The sequence below is a fragment of the Crotalus tigris genome, unplaced genomic scaffold, assembly GCF_016545835.1.
Source record: "Crotalus tigris isolate CLP2741 ecotype Arizona unplaced genomic scaffold, ASM1654583v1 scf7180000019060.718356, whole genome shotgun sequence".
Taxonomy (NCBI): domain Eukaryota; kingdom Metazoa; phylum Chordata; class Lepidosauria; order Squamata; family Viperidae; genus Crotalus; species Crotalus tigris.
The window spans coordinates 615,813-632,846 of record NW_024097351.1 but is presented as its reverse complement, the minus strand read 5'-3'; the positions used below and the strand labels follow the sequence as shown (position 1 = coordinate 632,846).

General features: G+C 38.3%; 1 protein-coding gene across 1 annotated transcript in view; it reads left to right on the top strand.

The window, feature by feature from the left end:
• The window catches only part of CACNA2D2 (calcium voltage-gated channel auxiliary subunit alpha2delta 2), a 238,555-nt gene that overhangs the window by 61,271 nt on the left and 160,250 nt on the right, over nucleotides 1-17,034 (top strand). The window contains exon 2 of the mRNA XM_039358660.1: nucleotides 7,518-7,656. Within this exon, the coding sequence (XP_039214594.1) occupies nucleotides 7,518-7,656 (139 nt within the window). The remainder of the gene's footprint in view (nucleotides 1-7,517; nucleotides 7,657-17,034) is intronic.

Here is a 17,034-nt window from a genome sequence, read left to right as displayed (position 1 = left end):
GGAGCACACATGCATTTTTTAAATGAAGATTGAAATAGAAGCTGAGACTTTGTTTTATAACCAATTGAAATCAGGAGGGCAAAGAATCTGACAGGTGCTAAGAGCATTTTGGTTTAACCCAGACCCCAGTCGTAGCTCAGTCTTTCTCTCTCTTTTTTTTTTTTTAGACATCCCTCCATTCTGACACAGAATGGAAAAGAAAAGGGTTTTGTTTGAGCTGGAGTTCATTGGGTTATATCTTGCTTCAGTACCTTTGACGTAAAAATTTCACGCCTAGCTGCCTTGACTACTTGTTAGACTAGAGAAGGGGAATGAGTGTGCAGGCCTGTATGCATGCATGCATGTATGTATAAATAAATGCCTCAGTGGTAATGACAGAAAATTTGTGACTCATCTATTTGTTCAATTTTCATAGCACTTCTCTTCTTCCAGGTGCTCGAGGCAATGTATAGTTTTATCCCCAATAGATTTGGGTGAGAGATTGTGATTAGTTCAAATCACTCATTGAGCTTTATGGCTGAATGTGGATTTGATCCTGAATTTCCCATCAGAATGGCACCCTATAATTCAGCTACCCCTGTTCTGGGTGCCCTTCTGATGTGTGGATGAAAACTCCCCAAACTCCCCAGCTGGTACAACCTTTGCTGAGAATTCTGAAGGTTGAAGAGACATCTGGAGGGCGTCCATTTTGGGAAAGTCAGCTCTGATGACCACATCAAACGTTGTTCCCTGTCAGTAAAAAAGGCTCCTGAGTATTCTCATGAGAAAAATTATTATCCAATACTTGCAAAACTGAGTAACACATACTTCTAGCACTGAACTTTCAATAATTAGCACAGCTTACAAATAAACAAAAAAGTCATTTCTGCCACCATTCAGCATTTCATCTAAATCTGGAGATTATATTATTTACGAAACTGAACATTGTCTGTGGATCATATAGTGTGATCCACCAAGTGCCAAAATATGGTTTGTACATTATATTACTTTTTAACAGTGATAAAGAGAAATAGCATACTGTGAGCACAAACTTGGCATGCAAGAGGCTATAGAATAATTCCTGACATTTCTGGGTCAAACTGGATAGCTCCCCTCTCTGAAATACTGAAGAACTGCAGATTGGCACATAAGCACTGTCCTACATTGTTAGCAAGATGCTTCATATCATCCAGGAGTTGTGGACATAGCTAGAATTCCAATAATCCTGTTTTAATATTTCTAATCGTAATGATTGCAATGTCATCAAGATAAACTTTGATGACAAGATTAAAAAGGTTCACTGGTGACTTCCAGTTTTGCATCGTGGCGAGATAGGATGCAGGAAGGCAGAGCTCTGCTTTCCGTGCCCGATTTTGCCCTGCTGGGGCCCTGAAAAGGAACTAAAGACGCCCCGAAGAGGCGATGTAGAAGGAGGGGTGCCTGGTCGATCAGGGAGAGACAGCGGTCTCTCTGTTCAATCCAAGAAAAGCTCTCTAAACCGACAGGGGAAAGACTAGCCACACCTCTGCAGCCGCCATTAGCTGCTGACAACCAAAGAACAAAAGCTTTAATTAACACATCATAAACAGCATTTTTGAACTGGATGAGAATATAGATCCTTTCTTTAGTATTTTACAACTGAATTTCTTGGGAAAGGCTCCCAAGAAGCTTAAAACCTCCGGATGTGAATGGAAGCGGTGTTTTAAATTTTTTATTGGGGACAGAAATACACAATACTGAAGTGAAAGTAATACAAAGGTACAGTTTTAATAAATCTGAGAACTAAGATAATTGTTAATATTTTCTCTTTGGAAAAAAAACTATTGAGGTGAAACATAAGGAATATAAGAAATCAACCCTTCATTTTAAGAGTGGAAAGTGGACTTTGGATGACACCTAGTGGTAAATTTGAGTACATTACTATAACTAGCTCCTTGGCTTCTTGGTGACTTAGAGAACAGCTAGCAATAAAGGAAAATATTTTGGCATATTTATCATCCTGACCTTCATGGACTATAAATACCTACTGAGCTTGGATTTTTAATTTCAAGAGCTAATGGGAGAGAAAGAAAAATTTGACTTTTGAATATGTCTGGCTGCAGGGAGGTTGAACATTTTGAACACTGGGAACATTATGGATTACAAACTTGCCTGACTGATAATTTTCAGGATACTTAAGACAAAGGATTACTGTAAAATATTGCTATTAGAACTGGATCATAAAGGCTATATATAAAGACCAGAAAACTAGAGGAAATTTTGTTCCACTCTTACTGATACTAGTGATACTAGAGGATTTCTAGGAATGATGCCTCAAGAAAAATCAAATACTTTTCAGAAGGAAATACTCTCTATGCTACAGTAAATTCATCAAACAATTCTTGCACACAAAGAGGACATAAAAAGAAACCACAATGAGACTAAAAATAATCTAGATGATATAAAGGACCAAATCTCCAAATTGAAGCTACAACTGGAAAGCTCCCAGACAACGACTACAAAGTATGAACAAATAAACCAGAAATCAGAGGGTGAAGCAGAAGAAATGGACCTAGAGATGGAGGAAATAGGAGAAGGGAAATATGGACTGTCATACACAAATGAAATACTGCAAGACCTACCTATAACAATGAAAATACAAACGATCCTTTTACTCTTTCTCCAAAATACACCTGATGGCAAGGAAGAAGATTCTAGAAAATGGAACATAGAGCAGGCAGGGGAAATGTCTAGGGAATGTGGATGAGCAGAGTTCCTCCCCAAAAATACTCTACCTAAATTGTCTTTCTCATGCCAAGCATCTTTCACAAAAATAGAAAGAAAATTCTTGGGCGATTTAATTGCCTTGGCCTGGAAATCTGCTTGGCAAAGAAAGAAAGTGAGAGTCAGACTTAAAAAACAGAGGATTTGATCTATCAGAGGGGGCATTATCTGTTTAATATATCTGTTGAATATGATTAAAAGAACGGATGACTCTTAGATATAACTAGATTTTTATAATGGAAGATATGATTTAGAATTAAAATAGCATTTTTTTCTTCTTTTGAGGAGAATTAGTATGAATAAATTTTTTAGCTATATAAATGTAATTAATATTGAGAAAATCATAACTGACAAAGATACTTTAAATATTGATGGGAAATCAAACTTTAATAAGAGCACGGAAAACTGGATATTGACTTATGAATTGATATTATTGCTATTTTTATAATATTAGTAAAATATGATGATGTCTATATCTAATTTTGTATACATCTATAGTACTCAGAATTGTAATTGTTTAATGAGGGGGAAAGGGAAAAAATATAGGGAACAAAGGAAGATCAAGGAAAAATACTGGATTGTGCAGTACTGAATAGATTTATATTGAAGAAGCTAATGTTAAATATGTGAACCCAGACAACATGTTGTTTACTAAGCTCTAAAGCAGTGGTTCTCAACCTTTTTAATGCTGCAACCCCCAACCGGTCGTAAGTCGAGGACTACCCAACCGGTCATAAGTCGAAGACTACCCAACCAGTCGTAAGTCGAGGATTTTCCCTGCCCGGGAGCACCAGGCATGCATGGTGCCACCCCCTGTGCCGGCCGAGGCGTAGCTGGCAAGCGGCAGACACGGCGCAGGCCAACCACCAGCTGGGCCACCAGCTGGCCCAGTCCAAGGGAGGTAAGGCACTCGCCGGGCCCCATGCGCGCCAGCAACCCTCCCTGCACCCACCGGCCTCCCACCTCCCACCCCTGGCCCTCTTTTACTTACATTTTTAGTAGTTGCTCAGCAGGGAGAGGTGGAAACTTCCAGACAGCTCGCCTTCGCTGCAGACAACTTGTAGCACTGTTTGCAGAATGGGACTTTTGGTGGGCTCAGCAGTGCAGAAACAGCCTGGACAATTCCTATTGGCTTTTGAAAGCCAATAGAATTAGACTCTATTCAAGAGAATCTATTCTATTGGCTTTCAAAAGCCAATAAAATAAAAGGGAGTAGCACAGCTAAGGAAAAGGGGAAAAAATGGCGGACTGTGTTGTTTGGCGACCCCCGTGAAATGGTCGTTCAACCCCAAATGGGGTCGCGACCCACAGGTTGAGAACCGCTGCTCTAAAGATTGTAATTTTAAAAAATTAATAAAACATATAAAAAAAGGTTCATTGGTGTTTCATTACTTCGTTGTTATACTGTGAAATGAAATGAGAGCCCCTGGGTGAGATTCAATCTTGCAGCTGTTTTATTAAGAAATGCCTATGCAAAATTAAGAATTTCCCCAAAGAAATTCATATCAACTGCAGTTCATTGTTTTATTTTCCCTAGGACTTACAATTTTAGTTACTTTGTCAAAGTCTTGTTGTTATACATACAAAGTAATTTAAATTTTACCTGTATTATCTATAATATCACTTGTCAATACTGTTATTTTCTTTTTCTTATTTTTTTATCAAAAAGAGTTATTTCACTAAGGAGATTATAACTATTAACAGTTTTGAAATATACTCCATCTTCAATATCATGGATAAAAGCCTTCTGCTATGTATTTTCAGAACAAACAACATAACCCTAGGTCAGTGATGCCGAACCTTTTAGAGACTGAGTACCCAAGCTGCAACCCAAAACCCAGTTATGCATCATCGAGTGTCGAGTGGGTGTGGCCAATTGGGTGGACGTGGCCCCTTGGGTGGGCGTAGCTGCGGTGGTAATGGCAGATTGGGTAAGACTAAAAAGTTCAATCAATCAATTCTAATTTTGCAAGATCTTTTTTTTTTCCCCGCGAGAAGTTGAAATTGACTGATTGAACCTTTTTTTTTTTTTTTTGCACATGGCGGCGGATCCTAAAGCGAAAAGGTTTTATAAAACCCAGCTGAAGGCCTAGGACTTGGGTGACAGCGTGCGTGCCCACAGAGAGGGCTCTGAGTGCCACCTCTGGCACCCGTGCCATAGGTTCGCCACCACTACCCTAGGTCAAAACAAGCACCCGTTGTAGATTATAAAGAAGTCCACAATCTAAAAGGATCTCAAAAGAAATTAACTATAGTGAAACAAAGCTGCTCATGTTGGGAACATACATTTTAAGATTTCTTATGGTAAGAAGAACTGATAGAAAGCAGAAACTTGACAGAAACCAAGCACATCTCCAAAGTTGCTATCTCAATTTCTTGTGTTCTCTTGCTTTCTTCACAATCTCTCTTTCTCAAAGATGATCAAGAACATCGCTGAATTCAGACCATTTCTGTAAAGAGCATTTGGATCACAATTTCAATTTCCAGGGAGCAGGCAGTACATTCCGAGGAGAAGCCCAAATTAAGAAACTGTACAATCCTAACTGGATGGGGGAGGGGGGAAAGGTGCAGGATAGCTATTGGTACAGCCTAGATTCTCTCAGGATATATCTGCTAGGTTGAAAGATTATAGCTTTATCTGGCAAGATTCTATCTATTAGGTGTAAGCAAAAAAAATGGTTCCATTGGAATTCATAGTATCATCTTTGGTCTAAGGCAGGCATGGCAAACTCACAATGTCACATGACGTTGTCCAATGTATCGGGCCGGTTTTGCCATTGCTGGTAATGGGGTGGGCGCAGCTTCCACGTGACGTGCAGTTTGACACCCCTGGTCTAAGGCCTGACATATATGGTGGCTATTAATGTTCTAATCTTTTTAATAATTTTTAAACAAAAGCAGGGGTTGGGTTAATTCATTTCATTGTGCTGTTTCTTACCACTTAGTTTCAACTGCTTTGCTGTGTATTTCCTGTTAATAAAATGCTAGCAAAGAAAGAGGGTTTGGTCTTGCTATCCCTGGTTTTTTTGAATACTTTTCCCCACACACTTTTTTTTTTTTTTTGACCTGCAAGATATCGTCCAAGCAAATGGATTAAATGCTCTTCAACCAACAGGATGAAGGTTTCTCAGTTCTGATATTCCAAAAGAAACAAATGTTTTCTGAGTTAAACAAGGCTGCTTTCAGAGAGATCTCTCAGGGAGAGAGAAAGTACAGTAGCCCTTTTCCAGCCTCAGCAGCAGACAAGGTTGCCATCTCTCTCTCTTTCTCCCTTTCAGTGCCCTAATTAAATATTGTTTGCAGTGCTTATTGACAGAGCATTAAGCTCCACTGTGTTTTAATTTGTTCTTTGATAGTTGCCTTTTGCTGCTAAATTGATTTTCAAGGGGTGGGGCTTTCCTGATTTAACTCCTGCCAGGCAACTGAAAACTGAAAGGCAAGTTAAACAGAGCCTGGGCAGGAGTTAGGAACCCAGACATCTTCGTAAACCACCTCTGCCTGATAGAGCATCTTAGCAGCTCTGCCATTCTCAGGCAGCTGTTGCCATGGAGTTGATTCAGGAGTGCTGAGGGATATACACATCTGAGTTTCCTAGCAACACACACACACACACACACACACACACACACACCTGATAGAATAGAGAGATCATTGGATAGGAAATGCTGTCACTAATGGTACACTGTAATTGTTAAGAATGGGAGCTGTGAGGTCGATGCCTCCATTTCAAGGGTGCAAGGGTGCATTACTTGCCTCCCTGGATCACAATTTGAACTAATATTTGGTGCCCATTTTGTTGGATTGTTTCAAGAAAACAATAAAATGAGAGACAGAAGCTTTCATTCTGAACAGAAAGATGCATTTTAAAGAAATCCTACAAGGTTCATACAATTTGCTACAAAATTTTAAAGTTCTGTCTATATAAATCAGCATAGTAAATTATCTTACAGCAGTGTGAAGGTTTAAATCACCTTCAGATTTTAACCTGAAGTCAATCAGTATTACGAAGTCCTTAGTGCTCTCTGAGCTTGGTTGTTTTCTTGTAGATATTTCATTACTAAACTAGATAACATCATCAATGCTAGTAGGGAGTGAGGTTTGCTCTCATTCTATATAACAGTGACTTGCCCTGCATTGGTTGGAGTGATCTTTGTGGTTCCTTTATTGGGCTGTAGTTAATTTGTTTGTCTGAGTTGGTAGTTCCTTGATTGGAGTATTGTTTGCTTCTTGATTGTTAGTCTAATGTTAATCTTGGTGTTAATCCCTACTTACAGTATTTGGGTGTTGATTGCTGGTGAGGAAGTATTTTGGTCTTTTTGTTTTCTTTTTGGCTTTTTGATTGTCTCTTTTGAATGGTATGTAGATGTTGTTTATTTCTGTGTGCCTGTTGATGACTAATTTGTCTGAGTGCCAGGCTTCCAGGAATTCTCTAGCACTTTTAGACAAGGCTTGGTCTAGAATGCTCACAGTTTCACATGTATTGTGAAATTAAGGAGTTTTCATCATTTTGCTTCTCATCCAGGAAGCTTCTTCAGTTCTGAATTGAAGAAGTTTCTTGGATGACAAGCAAAGGGAAAAAACTCAAAAAAATTCAGTTGCCTTTTGGAAAAAGCACTTTTGGAACAACCATGACCTGGATGATTGAGAATTTCCATAGACATTTCTTTCTTGAGGCCTGTTCAAAGGCAAAAAATTCACTGCCATACCATCTTTGGGGCATTATGACTATTTTCCTGACTTGATTTTTTTGTTTGTTTGTTTTTTTCTTTCCCTAGGATGACCCAGAAGGGGAAGAGATTGAAAGAGAGAAATCCAATTCCTTGAAGCTGGAATTCACAGAAGATGATAACTTCAAAACCAAAGTTAATTACTCATATGCAGCTGTACAGATACCTACAGACATCTACAAAGGCTGTAAGTTCTTCCTTATCACAGAACTCTTCCTATTAAGACAGAGACAATATTTTATATGTTTATTTTAAAAAAAATCTGTGATATAGACAAGAGAATTGGATTAATTTCCCTTCGCATGTATAGATTCTTATAGAAAAATTACTAAAAAACAAACCAAAAAAATTATTCTATGCTTGAGTTTTCTGGGACTGATTCTTAGCTAGTTCTTTCCTACATTCTGATGTCAATTGGCTGCGTGTGGATACTCCATTATCTGAATGTATAATTGCTCTACAAGAAAATGACTGTTGCTTTATTACAGGAAAGTATTATATTAGCCTTTCCTAAGCTGGTATTTTTCTGATGTATGAAAGAATAGTTCTAATGTACCAGATAATCTGGGGCTATGAGAAACAGAGTCAGGTGTAACTAAAAGTTGGGGAAAGCTGAACTGGATTGCATTCTCAAATAATATGGAAAAACTGTAGATGAACAATATCTCAAGAACCCTGTGAATTATAAAACCTATTTGGAGTTATGCCTAATGTTTATGAACTAAAGACCTAGAAAGTGAAGTTGCCCTCAGGTTAAAAATCTAGATGGAAAAATGGAATGAGGTTTATATAGTACCGGTGGTTAAATATGTAGGGAAGGAGATGAACATCTTTGTCCCCATGTGCTGATTAAGTTTCAACTTGATTGCTGTGAGCTTTGTGTGTCACGCCTTCATGAGCTTCAACACTTTATGGATGTACAGGGTCACAAAGTCACAACTTCCTATTACAATTCAAAAATGTTACAGAGTCTATGAAAAATAATAGGATGTAAAGGGAAATATTTAAAAGTCCATCCTCAAGCCACAATTTGGCATCAATTTCAGACATACTGAGAGCCACTAAAATTGAAGAATCATAGAATGAGGGTGGGAAGGAATTTTAGAGTCATCTGGTTCCATCCCCTGCCCAGTGCAAACTGAAGACTTGCATTTCACTCAGAATATATATATATCAGTGGTCTCATAAAAACAAATTACATCCAACTTTGGTATGTATCTTCTAACAAAAAAAGGATATTTATTGATGAGGATAATACATTGATTCTTCACTCTTGCAAGGAATACATCGATTTCTGCATTGATTTGAGTACATGTCATGGAATCTTAGGATTGGAAGAGAGCTTATAGATCCTCTCTTTAGTGCAAAATTAGACCTCTAACAAAAGTGAGAGGCAGTTTGGTATAGTGATTAAAGTGCTGGCTTACAACCAGGAGATTGAGTTCTAGTCCCATTTTAGGCATGAAAGCTGTCTTGGTAACTTTGGGCAGTCACTTTCTCATAGCCCAACTCATCTCACAGGATGGTTGTTGTGGGGATAATAGGAGGAGGAAGAAGGTACTTTGTATGTTCGCTGCCTTGAATTATTTATGCAATAATAAAGGCAGGATAAAAAAAATCTAAATAAATAACTAACAATAAAATAAAAAGTGAATTCACTAGACCATTGGTTCCACTGATTATTTGTCAGTGAAGGACCACTACAACCTGCTTTGCTTGTAGTTTTAACCCATCATTCTGGTTCTGACTTCTGAGACAATAAAAAATAAGTTCATTCCCTCTTTTATGTCAAAATATTTCAGTTATTTGAAGGCTGTTCTCATATCTCCTCTCAGTCATCTTTGCTGTGGGCCAAACATCCTTAAATCCATTAACCATTCTTCTGAGGGCTTGATTACCAGACCCTTTACCATCCTGACTGCCGTCCTCTGAATTTGCTCCAATCTGTCATTGTCCTTTTGAACTATGACTGCTGTCATAGGGTTCTGGATGGAAACAGCCCCAGATAGGAAACAGGCACCTCTTATCGTGAGCAGCTAAGTTGATTAGAAAATAAGCTTTGCTTATGAAGTGAGCAGTGAACTTATCTATTAAGTATCCAATTCCCTGGTTTTGAGATCCACATCTCAAAATTCAATAACCCAAAGTGGGATCTTTTAGATTTTTAGTTGTCCTGCACCAAAGCCACCTACTGATTTTTTTTTTAAAAAAAAATGGTACTGTCAGTAGTATCTCTTTTGTAATGGGCTGCAATTTTGGCGAGATCTGCTGCTTGATCCTCTTTGAGAGTTAGTACTGCTCTTCCTTTGCCTTGGAAAGTTCCATTCCTTTGCTGAATCTTCTCATTGCATGTGGCAAAGAATGGCTTTCACCTGAGCAGTTTTCCAAATAATGACTTCTGACTGTGTGAAAGTGGAATTGTCATGCTAATTAAAAGGGGCACAACCATGTTCTTGAGTATCATATTGAAAATGCTTCTCCTGAGAGTCAGAGAACTGAATCCGATGGCTTGTCACAATGTGTGTTTCCATCACTTTGTTACTCTGCATCTCAGGCAACTTCGCCCTTGCATCTCACTCTTTCTGAATTTTGCTTCTTTTCATGAAATGAAAGACAGGAAGTTTGTACATGCTTAGTCACAGAATAGTTGGCTATATGCATAATTTGCACTACAGGCTATCTAATTTCTATTTGGCGCACTATTGGCTTGTGCATTGCTTGTATTGTATTTCTGTCCACTGCTATTACACATGAGTGTATTTGTGTAAGGTAATTGTGAAGTAATTGGCTTACCACAGCAGAACTAATAAACCACAGTTCCTGAACCAGATGAATTCTACAGTGGAAAGGGGAAAATCATGACAAATTCAGCCAACAGTGATTGCAAACTTCTCGTGCATACAGTTTCAATCCAGGGGCATTTTTAATGTACACAGTATTAATACACAGGGACGAGGTATAGTTGAAATGATACATTTCTCCCTCCCACCCTTTCTAGCATCTCAAGGAAATTGTGGAGGCATTCATGTCCCAGGCTAATCTGCCATGGATAAATATGAAAAAGAGATATGATCTCAAATCCCTGCGCCAGCAATAAAAGGAAAGAACTTTCATCCAACCTTGCTAATCCTGAAGGGCTCTTTGCCCCAGGAAAACTTCATGGTGTAAACACTTCCAACAGATGTGCAATTTTGTGGAATTAAACTCTGCATGTTTCAAAAATTCTTGCCATTGCTGCCTGCTTACAGCCCGATTTGTGCCCTGCCCCTGCATGCCACTGGCTTATCAGGGGTGAAGAACTTATTCCTTCTCTTCAGCTCCAGAATAGCCCTAGCCTAACTGAGGATCTTTACTGAGAAAATTAATTTGTTGTTACCCACCAAGATATTCTTTCTCTTTTGCTGTAGGAAAGTAGGGTAGAACCACTTTTCTTGAAACTTAGCTTTCCTGGACTAGATAGTAACTGGGGGCTCATGAAAGCTTATTTTATCTTTTTTACCAAGAAAATGGTGCTTCTTGAATGGTCCCAAAATGTGCAGTATTTTTCCAATGCATCGCTTACATTTCTTAATATTTATTATGCACAACATGGTTGGAAAAGGACATGCCCATGAAAGCAGGGTGCAATCCTCTTTTTATCTCTCCTGCAATATTCCTATTTATTTATTGCCATTAACAAAAGATTAAGCAAAGATGTTGCCTAATTTCAAATACGGACCTAGAATCCAGTGGTATTAGTGAGGAAAACAAGCAGTCCTGCAGCTTTTAGAGAAGTCATGTCCTTCTCCTACTGTTTGGTAAGGGGGCAATCTTTGCTGCTGTTTACCTATGTTGAGCATCCTACAATCAAGAGGCTGTGGTGCTTTCTCATGGCCCTTAGCTTCCCCATCATTCAGAGCACAGTTTGCTGATTATGAATCTGCATTGCCAGTCTTTGAATTCAGCCTTAGTACAGGTAAATGGAGCAACTGAGAGCAAGGGATCATTACGCACAAAGTATTAGCAGGCTAGTATAGGCTTCTCCCCATGTGGGACATAGAAGATTTTCTATATACAATGCCCACTGTGCCTTCCTTTCATGCTATTCATGGGAGAATGTACCACGTGCTAGAAATATAACTCTTGGCCTCCCTTTAGTGGCAGCTTGGAGGATCAGGATTGTTAAATCTCTGACACCTGCAAGCTTTAAGACCTTAATATGGTTTTTAAAATTCTCTATTAAATCACTTAGGAATTTAATAAAAAATGATACAGAAGCTTAACTTTTACTGCCTTTCAGAGCCAGACTGTAAGCTTAGAAAGGCAGATTTTCTTTTAAACACAAGTTAATATCATTGTGTAGAGAGGCTAATTCTGCCCAACTTAAGGGCAATTGGTAAAGACATGGCACTAACCTTGCCTAGCTAATTCAGCTAGGTGCCTAGCCTCATAAAAATATGAGACCTTGAACTGTCACCTAATGCAGAGATGCTGTTCCTCAACTCAGTGCCCTCCAGATCTTAGATTAGAACTCCCATAATTCCCTCTTAATGTGTTAAGTGTCTGGGGGATAGCAAATCAAAGAGCATGCTAACTTGAAATTGTGGAGGATGTACTCAATCATTTGGACAGCACCAAATTGAGGAAAGGCTGTTTTTGGTGTTTGGCATCACTTAAAAATGATGCTACCCCATGTAGACTAATTCATTGGTATTTGTTGAGTCTCTGAAAAAAGCAATTTAGGTAGGCAGTATTCACATGCATCCAAATATATCCTTAGAATCCATCTGCTGAATTGTCAGACTGGTTGACACAATACAACTTAATGTTATCCTCTTAATGACATCTTCTGAGGTACACCTACAGAGGCCTGTTAAGGCATAAATTGAGAACTATATCATTGGAAAGATTTCATTGCATTGGCACCAGTGGATTAAATGTAGTGATTAATTTTATTACCATCCTTGTTTAGACCAAGCTATTAATGAAGCAAATCATGAAGCTGCCTATTAGTAGGCCAACCTTTAGTCATTTCTTTGTTTTTATTATGCTTTTGGATTTCTAGTGAGATCCAAACTCATTCATGGACTGATAGGTGGGACGCAGAACAGAAAAGACTGAGATCCATTACTCTAAAGAAGAAGTGCTACTACCAATATTACTAGTGCTGCACATGACTCAATCCTTGCCACAGTAAAGAATTGTCAGAGGAATACAGCATCTACAAGGATTCATTGTTGATGCTCTGTTCTTCTACTCTGAATCTCAACGTCCCACCAATAAAGTTGTAATAATAGCAATTCCTTATGCATAAAAGTATATTGTGCTTCATAAGACATTTATAGCAATAATGCTGGTTCTGAGAAGCGCACAGCCAATGCATTAGGGAATCCTGGAATATAAAGTTAGGAAATGAACAAGAAAATTAAATTAGAAAATATAATTGAGGAAATCAAAGAAAAATTGGAATCTGTTTTGTGCTTTCCCCTCTTATTCCTGAACAATAACCTGGAACTCACTTTTATTTACTCATTGTCATAATTTCAAGGCATGTTTTGGGTATAAATAGGAAACATCCCTGCGATAAGACAAATGGAGAATATCACAGCTTACAACAGTTTTAGGGCATAGCTGGGTAATGTCAAAGAATGCCTTCTGGGGGAAGAAGAAATAAGAGGGTGCGTGGGCTTCATTTAAAAAAGAAATCAAACAAGATAATGTGTTTTGAAGTAGGGAAGTTCATGGATTTTTAAAATAATTATCTGAGCAGCTAAGCCTCTGAGGAGGTCACTAGCTATGTATGTGCTTTGTGGATTTTCTTGCCTAAGAGCAACAACAAGCTATGCCTGCAGCATTTTTGTTCCTGTGTGGGAGGCAAGGGTTGCAGAAATGAATTTCCATGCTTTGTTTCATATGCAAAACCAAGAACTATTAGGATGGGAGACTGGGATGCTCTTTAACGCTATATTTTAGCATTTTTTGCATCCTATTTAATACAGTTTGTATTCTGTTTTGTGAGCCATCCCCAAACTAGGAGGCAATTATTGTTTGCATAATAAAATATGTAGATAAAACCATGACAGTGTTTCAAGGAAGACAGAAATACAGGAAAAGTTTGAAGACCCTTTGAAGCACTGAAAATAAGAAGTCACTTAGCATAGCTATTAAAGTTAGAGTAGCTCTCAAGACTTTGATAGAGGATAGCTGCCAATGGCTGTACTTGATGGGAAGTTAGCTTTCATACATACAGAAAAGCTTTGACAGACATGGTTGCAAATATATGCCAACCAGACCTTTAAATTAGGAAGTATACTGCTTTCAGGATGTGAGGAATATATTTCTAATATGTGTGAAATCCCACAAACCATTACCTCTGCTTGTTTACCCATATAGATGTAAGTGAACCTGCTCAGATCATCTAGGAATATATTTTATCTTCATTGAATAAACATCAATGTTGCTTATTCCCAGATCCCATTTCATTTTATTTATTTGTAATTAGATGAGAAATCATCTATCTGGCAAGTTTTTGTGACTCTCCATTTATGCCCAGAAAAGTGGTTCTGCTGATTCAGTGGAACTATATCAACTGTACTTAAGTATTGTTTCTTAGGGTCGCCCCAAACAGCAAGACGGATAGTATATAAATTTAATAAATAAATATAGATAAATATGTTTAGACAGGGCTCATGATTTGGCTTGGTTCTGGGAAGAGTTTTAAGCAGAAGGTAAGGATTTGCCAGTGAGCAATGAAAAATGACAAATATTTTGCTAAAGCTCATCTTTCACTTCTTGTACATCTGACAAGTGCATTTGAGAGAAAGAGGAAAAAGTGAGTAATTTGCTAATTTTTTTCAAAAATGAAAAGCTACGGTGCTTGCAACAATTATTATGATCTATATTCCACAGCAACTAAATTATATGATCAAGTATTTTTCAAAAGAGAATGAGCTAAAGTAAAAATAAAAGTTAACAATCCTAGCGAAGTATTTTTGTATTTTTAAAAGAACATTACAACATGGTACAGTGACTTGATAAAAAGTGATTGATATGAAAACAATCATCCACATACAGCTATCTTATACATATTTTGTGACCTTGGGTAATATGGTGGTCTAAAAATACAGTAAATAAATGAAGATGACAAATAAATAAAGATGAATAAATAAATAACTCTGCACGCCACTACATGTTTATGTATGCACATAAGAGAGATAAGCACAGTAAATGTACACATAGATGTTCTTTACTTTATAATCAAATGGCAACTTTAAAAAGTGAAAAAGATATCACAAAACAGGCATTGTGGAGTATTTTATCAAGAGCCAATAGATAAATCAAGGTAGTTTGTATGCTTGGTTGCAGTTAATCAAGGAATATGCGGGCAAGGAAAAAATCAGCTCAGGAGACAATAGATCTTAGTTTCTGCAACTAAATTCTGCAGCTGCCAAAAAAGCCAACACAGTGCTAGGTTGCATTAACAGAGGGATAGAATCAAGATCACATGAAGTGTTAATACCCAGTGCTTTTTTTTAAAAAAAAAAAAGTGCCGGAACTCACACACGTCCTACAACCCGCCTTGACAACCCTACAAGGTTCCATCCAAAAAAGGTGCCAGAACTCTGTTCTGGGCGTTCTATGAGAAAAAAAGCCCTGTTAATACCACTTTACAATGCCTTGGTAAGGCCACATTTGGAATACTGCATCCAGTTTTGGTCACCACGATGTAAAAAAGATGTTGAGATGCTAAAAAGAGTACAGAGAAGAGCAACAAAGATGATTAGGGGACTGGAGGCTAAAACATATGAGGAACGGTTGCTGGAATTGGGTATGTCTAGTTTAACGAAGAGAAGGATGAGGGGGGACATGATAGCAATGTTCCAATATCTCAGGGGCTGCCACAAAGAAGAGGGAATCAAGCTATTCTCCAAGGCACCTGAAGGCAGGACAAGAAGCAACAGATGGAAACTAATCAAGGAGAGAAGCAACCTAGAACTAAGGAGAAACTTCCTGAGAGTTAGAACAATTAACCAGTGGAACAACCTGCCTCCAGAAGCGGCAAATGCTCCAACACTGGAAGTTTTTAAGAAGAGACTGGACAGCCATTTGTCTGAAATGGTATAGGGTTTCCAGCCTCAGCAAGGGGTTGGACTAGATGACCTACAAGGTCTCTTCCAATATTATTATTATTATTATTATTATTATTATTATTATTATTATTATTATTATTATTATGGATCATCGCACAGTCAGCCAGATGTTCAGACTGGATTTGGCATTTTGTCTACCTATCGAGTCCTTACTCAGGACCTGGGATAGGCAGATGTGGAGGTTTGATGGTATTACAGATATCGTCGCAGGATGGAAGCAGTTCCTAATAAGGCCGCCTTTTGCAATTGACTAATAGCGAATTTGTCAATGCCAATGGTGTTCAAGTGGTGCTCCAGTTGTTTTGGGATTGCACCTAAGGAGCCTATGACTATTGGTAATACCCTTGCTTGCTTTTGCCACAGTCTTTCTATTTCTATTTGTAGGTCTTTGTATTTTGTTATCTTCTCCAGTTCTTTCTCTTCTATTCTGCTATCTCCAGGCACTGCCACGTCCACTATCCAGACTTTTTTGTCTTTCTTGTCGACAATTGTTAAGTCTGGGGTGTTATGTTGCAAGTGCTTGTCTGTTTGAATTCTGAAGTCCCAGAGCAGTTTAATTTTATCATTTTCTATGACTTTCTCTATTTTATGATCCCAACAGTTTTTGCTTACAGGCAAATGATATTTTTTGCAGATCTTCCAATGCACCATTGTTGCTACTTTGTCATGCCGCTGCTTGTAATCAGTTTGTGCAATCTTCTTGCAACAGCTTACCAAGTGGTCCACTGTTTCTTCAGCTTCTTGGCAGAGGCGGCACTTACTGTCTGTTGCTGTCTTCTCAATTTTGACTTTGTATGCATTTGTCCTTAAGGCTTGGTCTTGTGCAGCCAGAATTAATCCCTCGGTCTCTTTCTTCAATTTTCCTGCTCTTAGCCATTGCCAGGTTTTATTATTATCTGCTTTCCCAGCTATTTTTTTAATGTATTGGCAATGTAGTGCTTTGTCTTCCCATGCCTCTATTCTGTTCTTCATTTGGTCTTTGTTGTAGGCCAGTTTGGTCTCTCCAGTAGTCAGTAAGCCTTCCTGATATACTAATTTCAGTGCATCTTCGTCATTGTTCTTCAGATATTCTTCCAAAGCCATTTTTTCTTCTTCAACCATCTGATGTACTTGTAGCAGTCCACGCCCACCTATTTGCCTTGGTAGAAAAAGTCTGTCAATGTCACTGCGTGGGTGAAGGGCATGATTCATTGTCATTATTTTTCTGGTCTTCCTATCCATTGTTTTTAGTTCTGCTTGAGTCCAGTCCACTATTCCAGCTGTGTACCTAATGACCGGAATTGCCCAGGTGTTGATTGCCTTTATGGTATTTCCTCCATTGAGTTTGGACTTTAAGATCTTCTTCACTCTCTTGATGTATTCACCTCTAATCTTTTTCTTGACTTCAGTGTGCTTGATGTTGTCAGCTTGAAGGATACCCAAGTATTTGTAGTAAT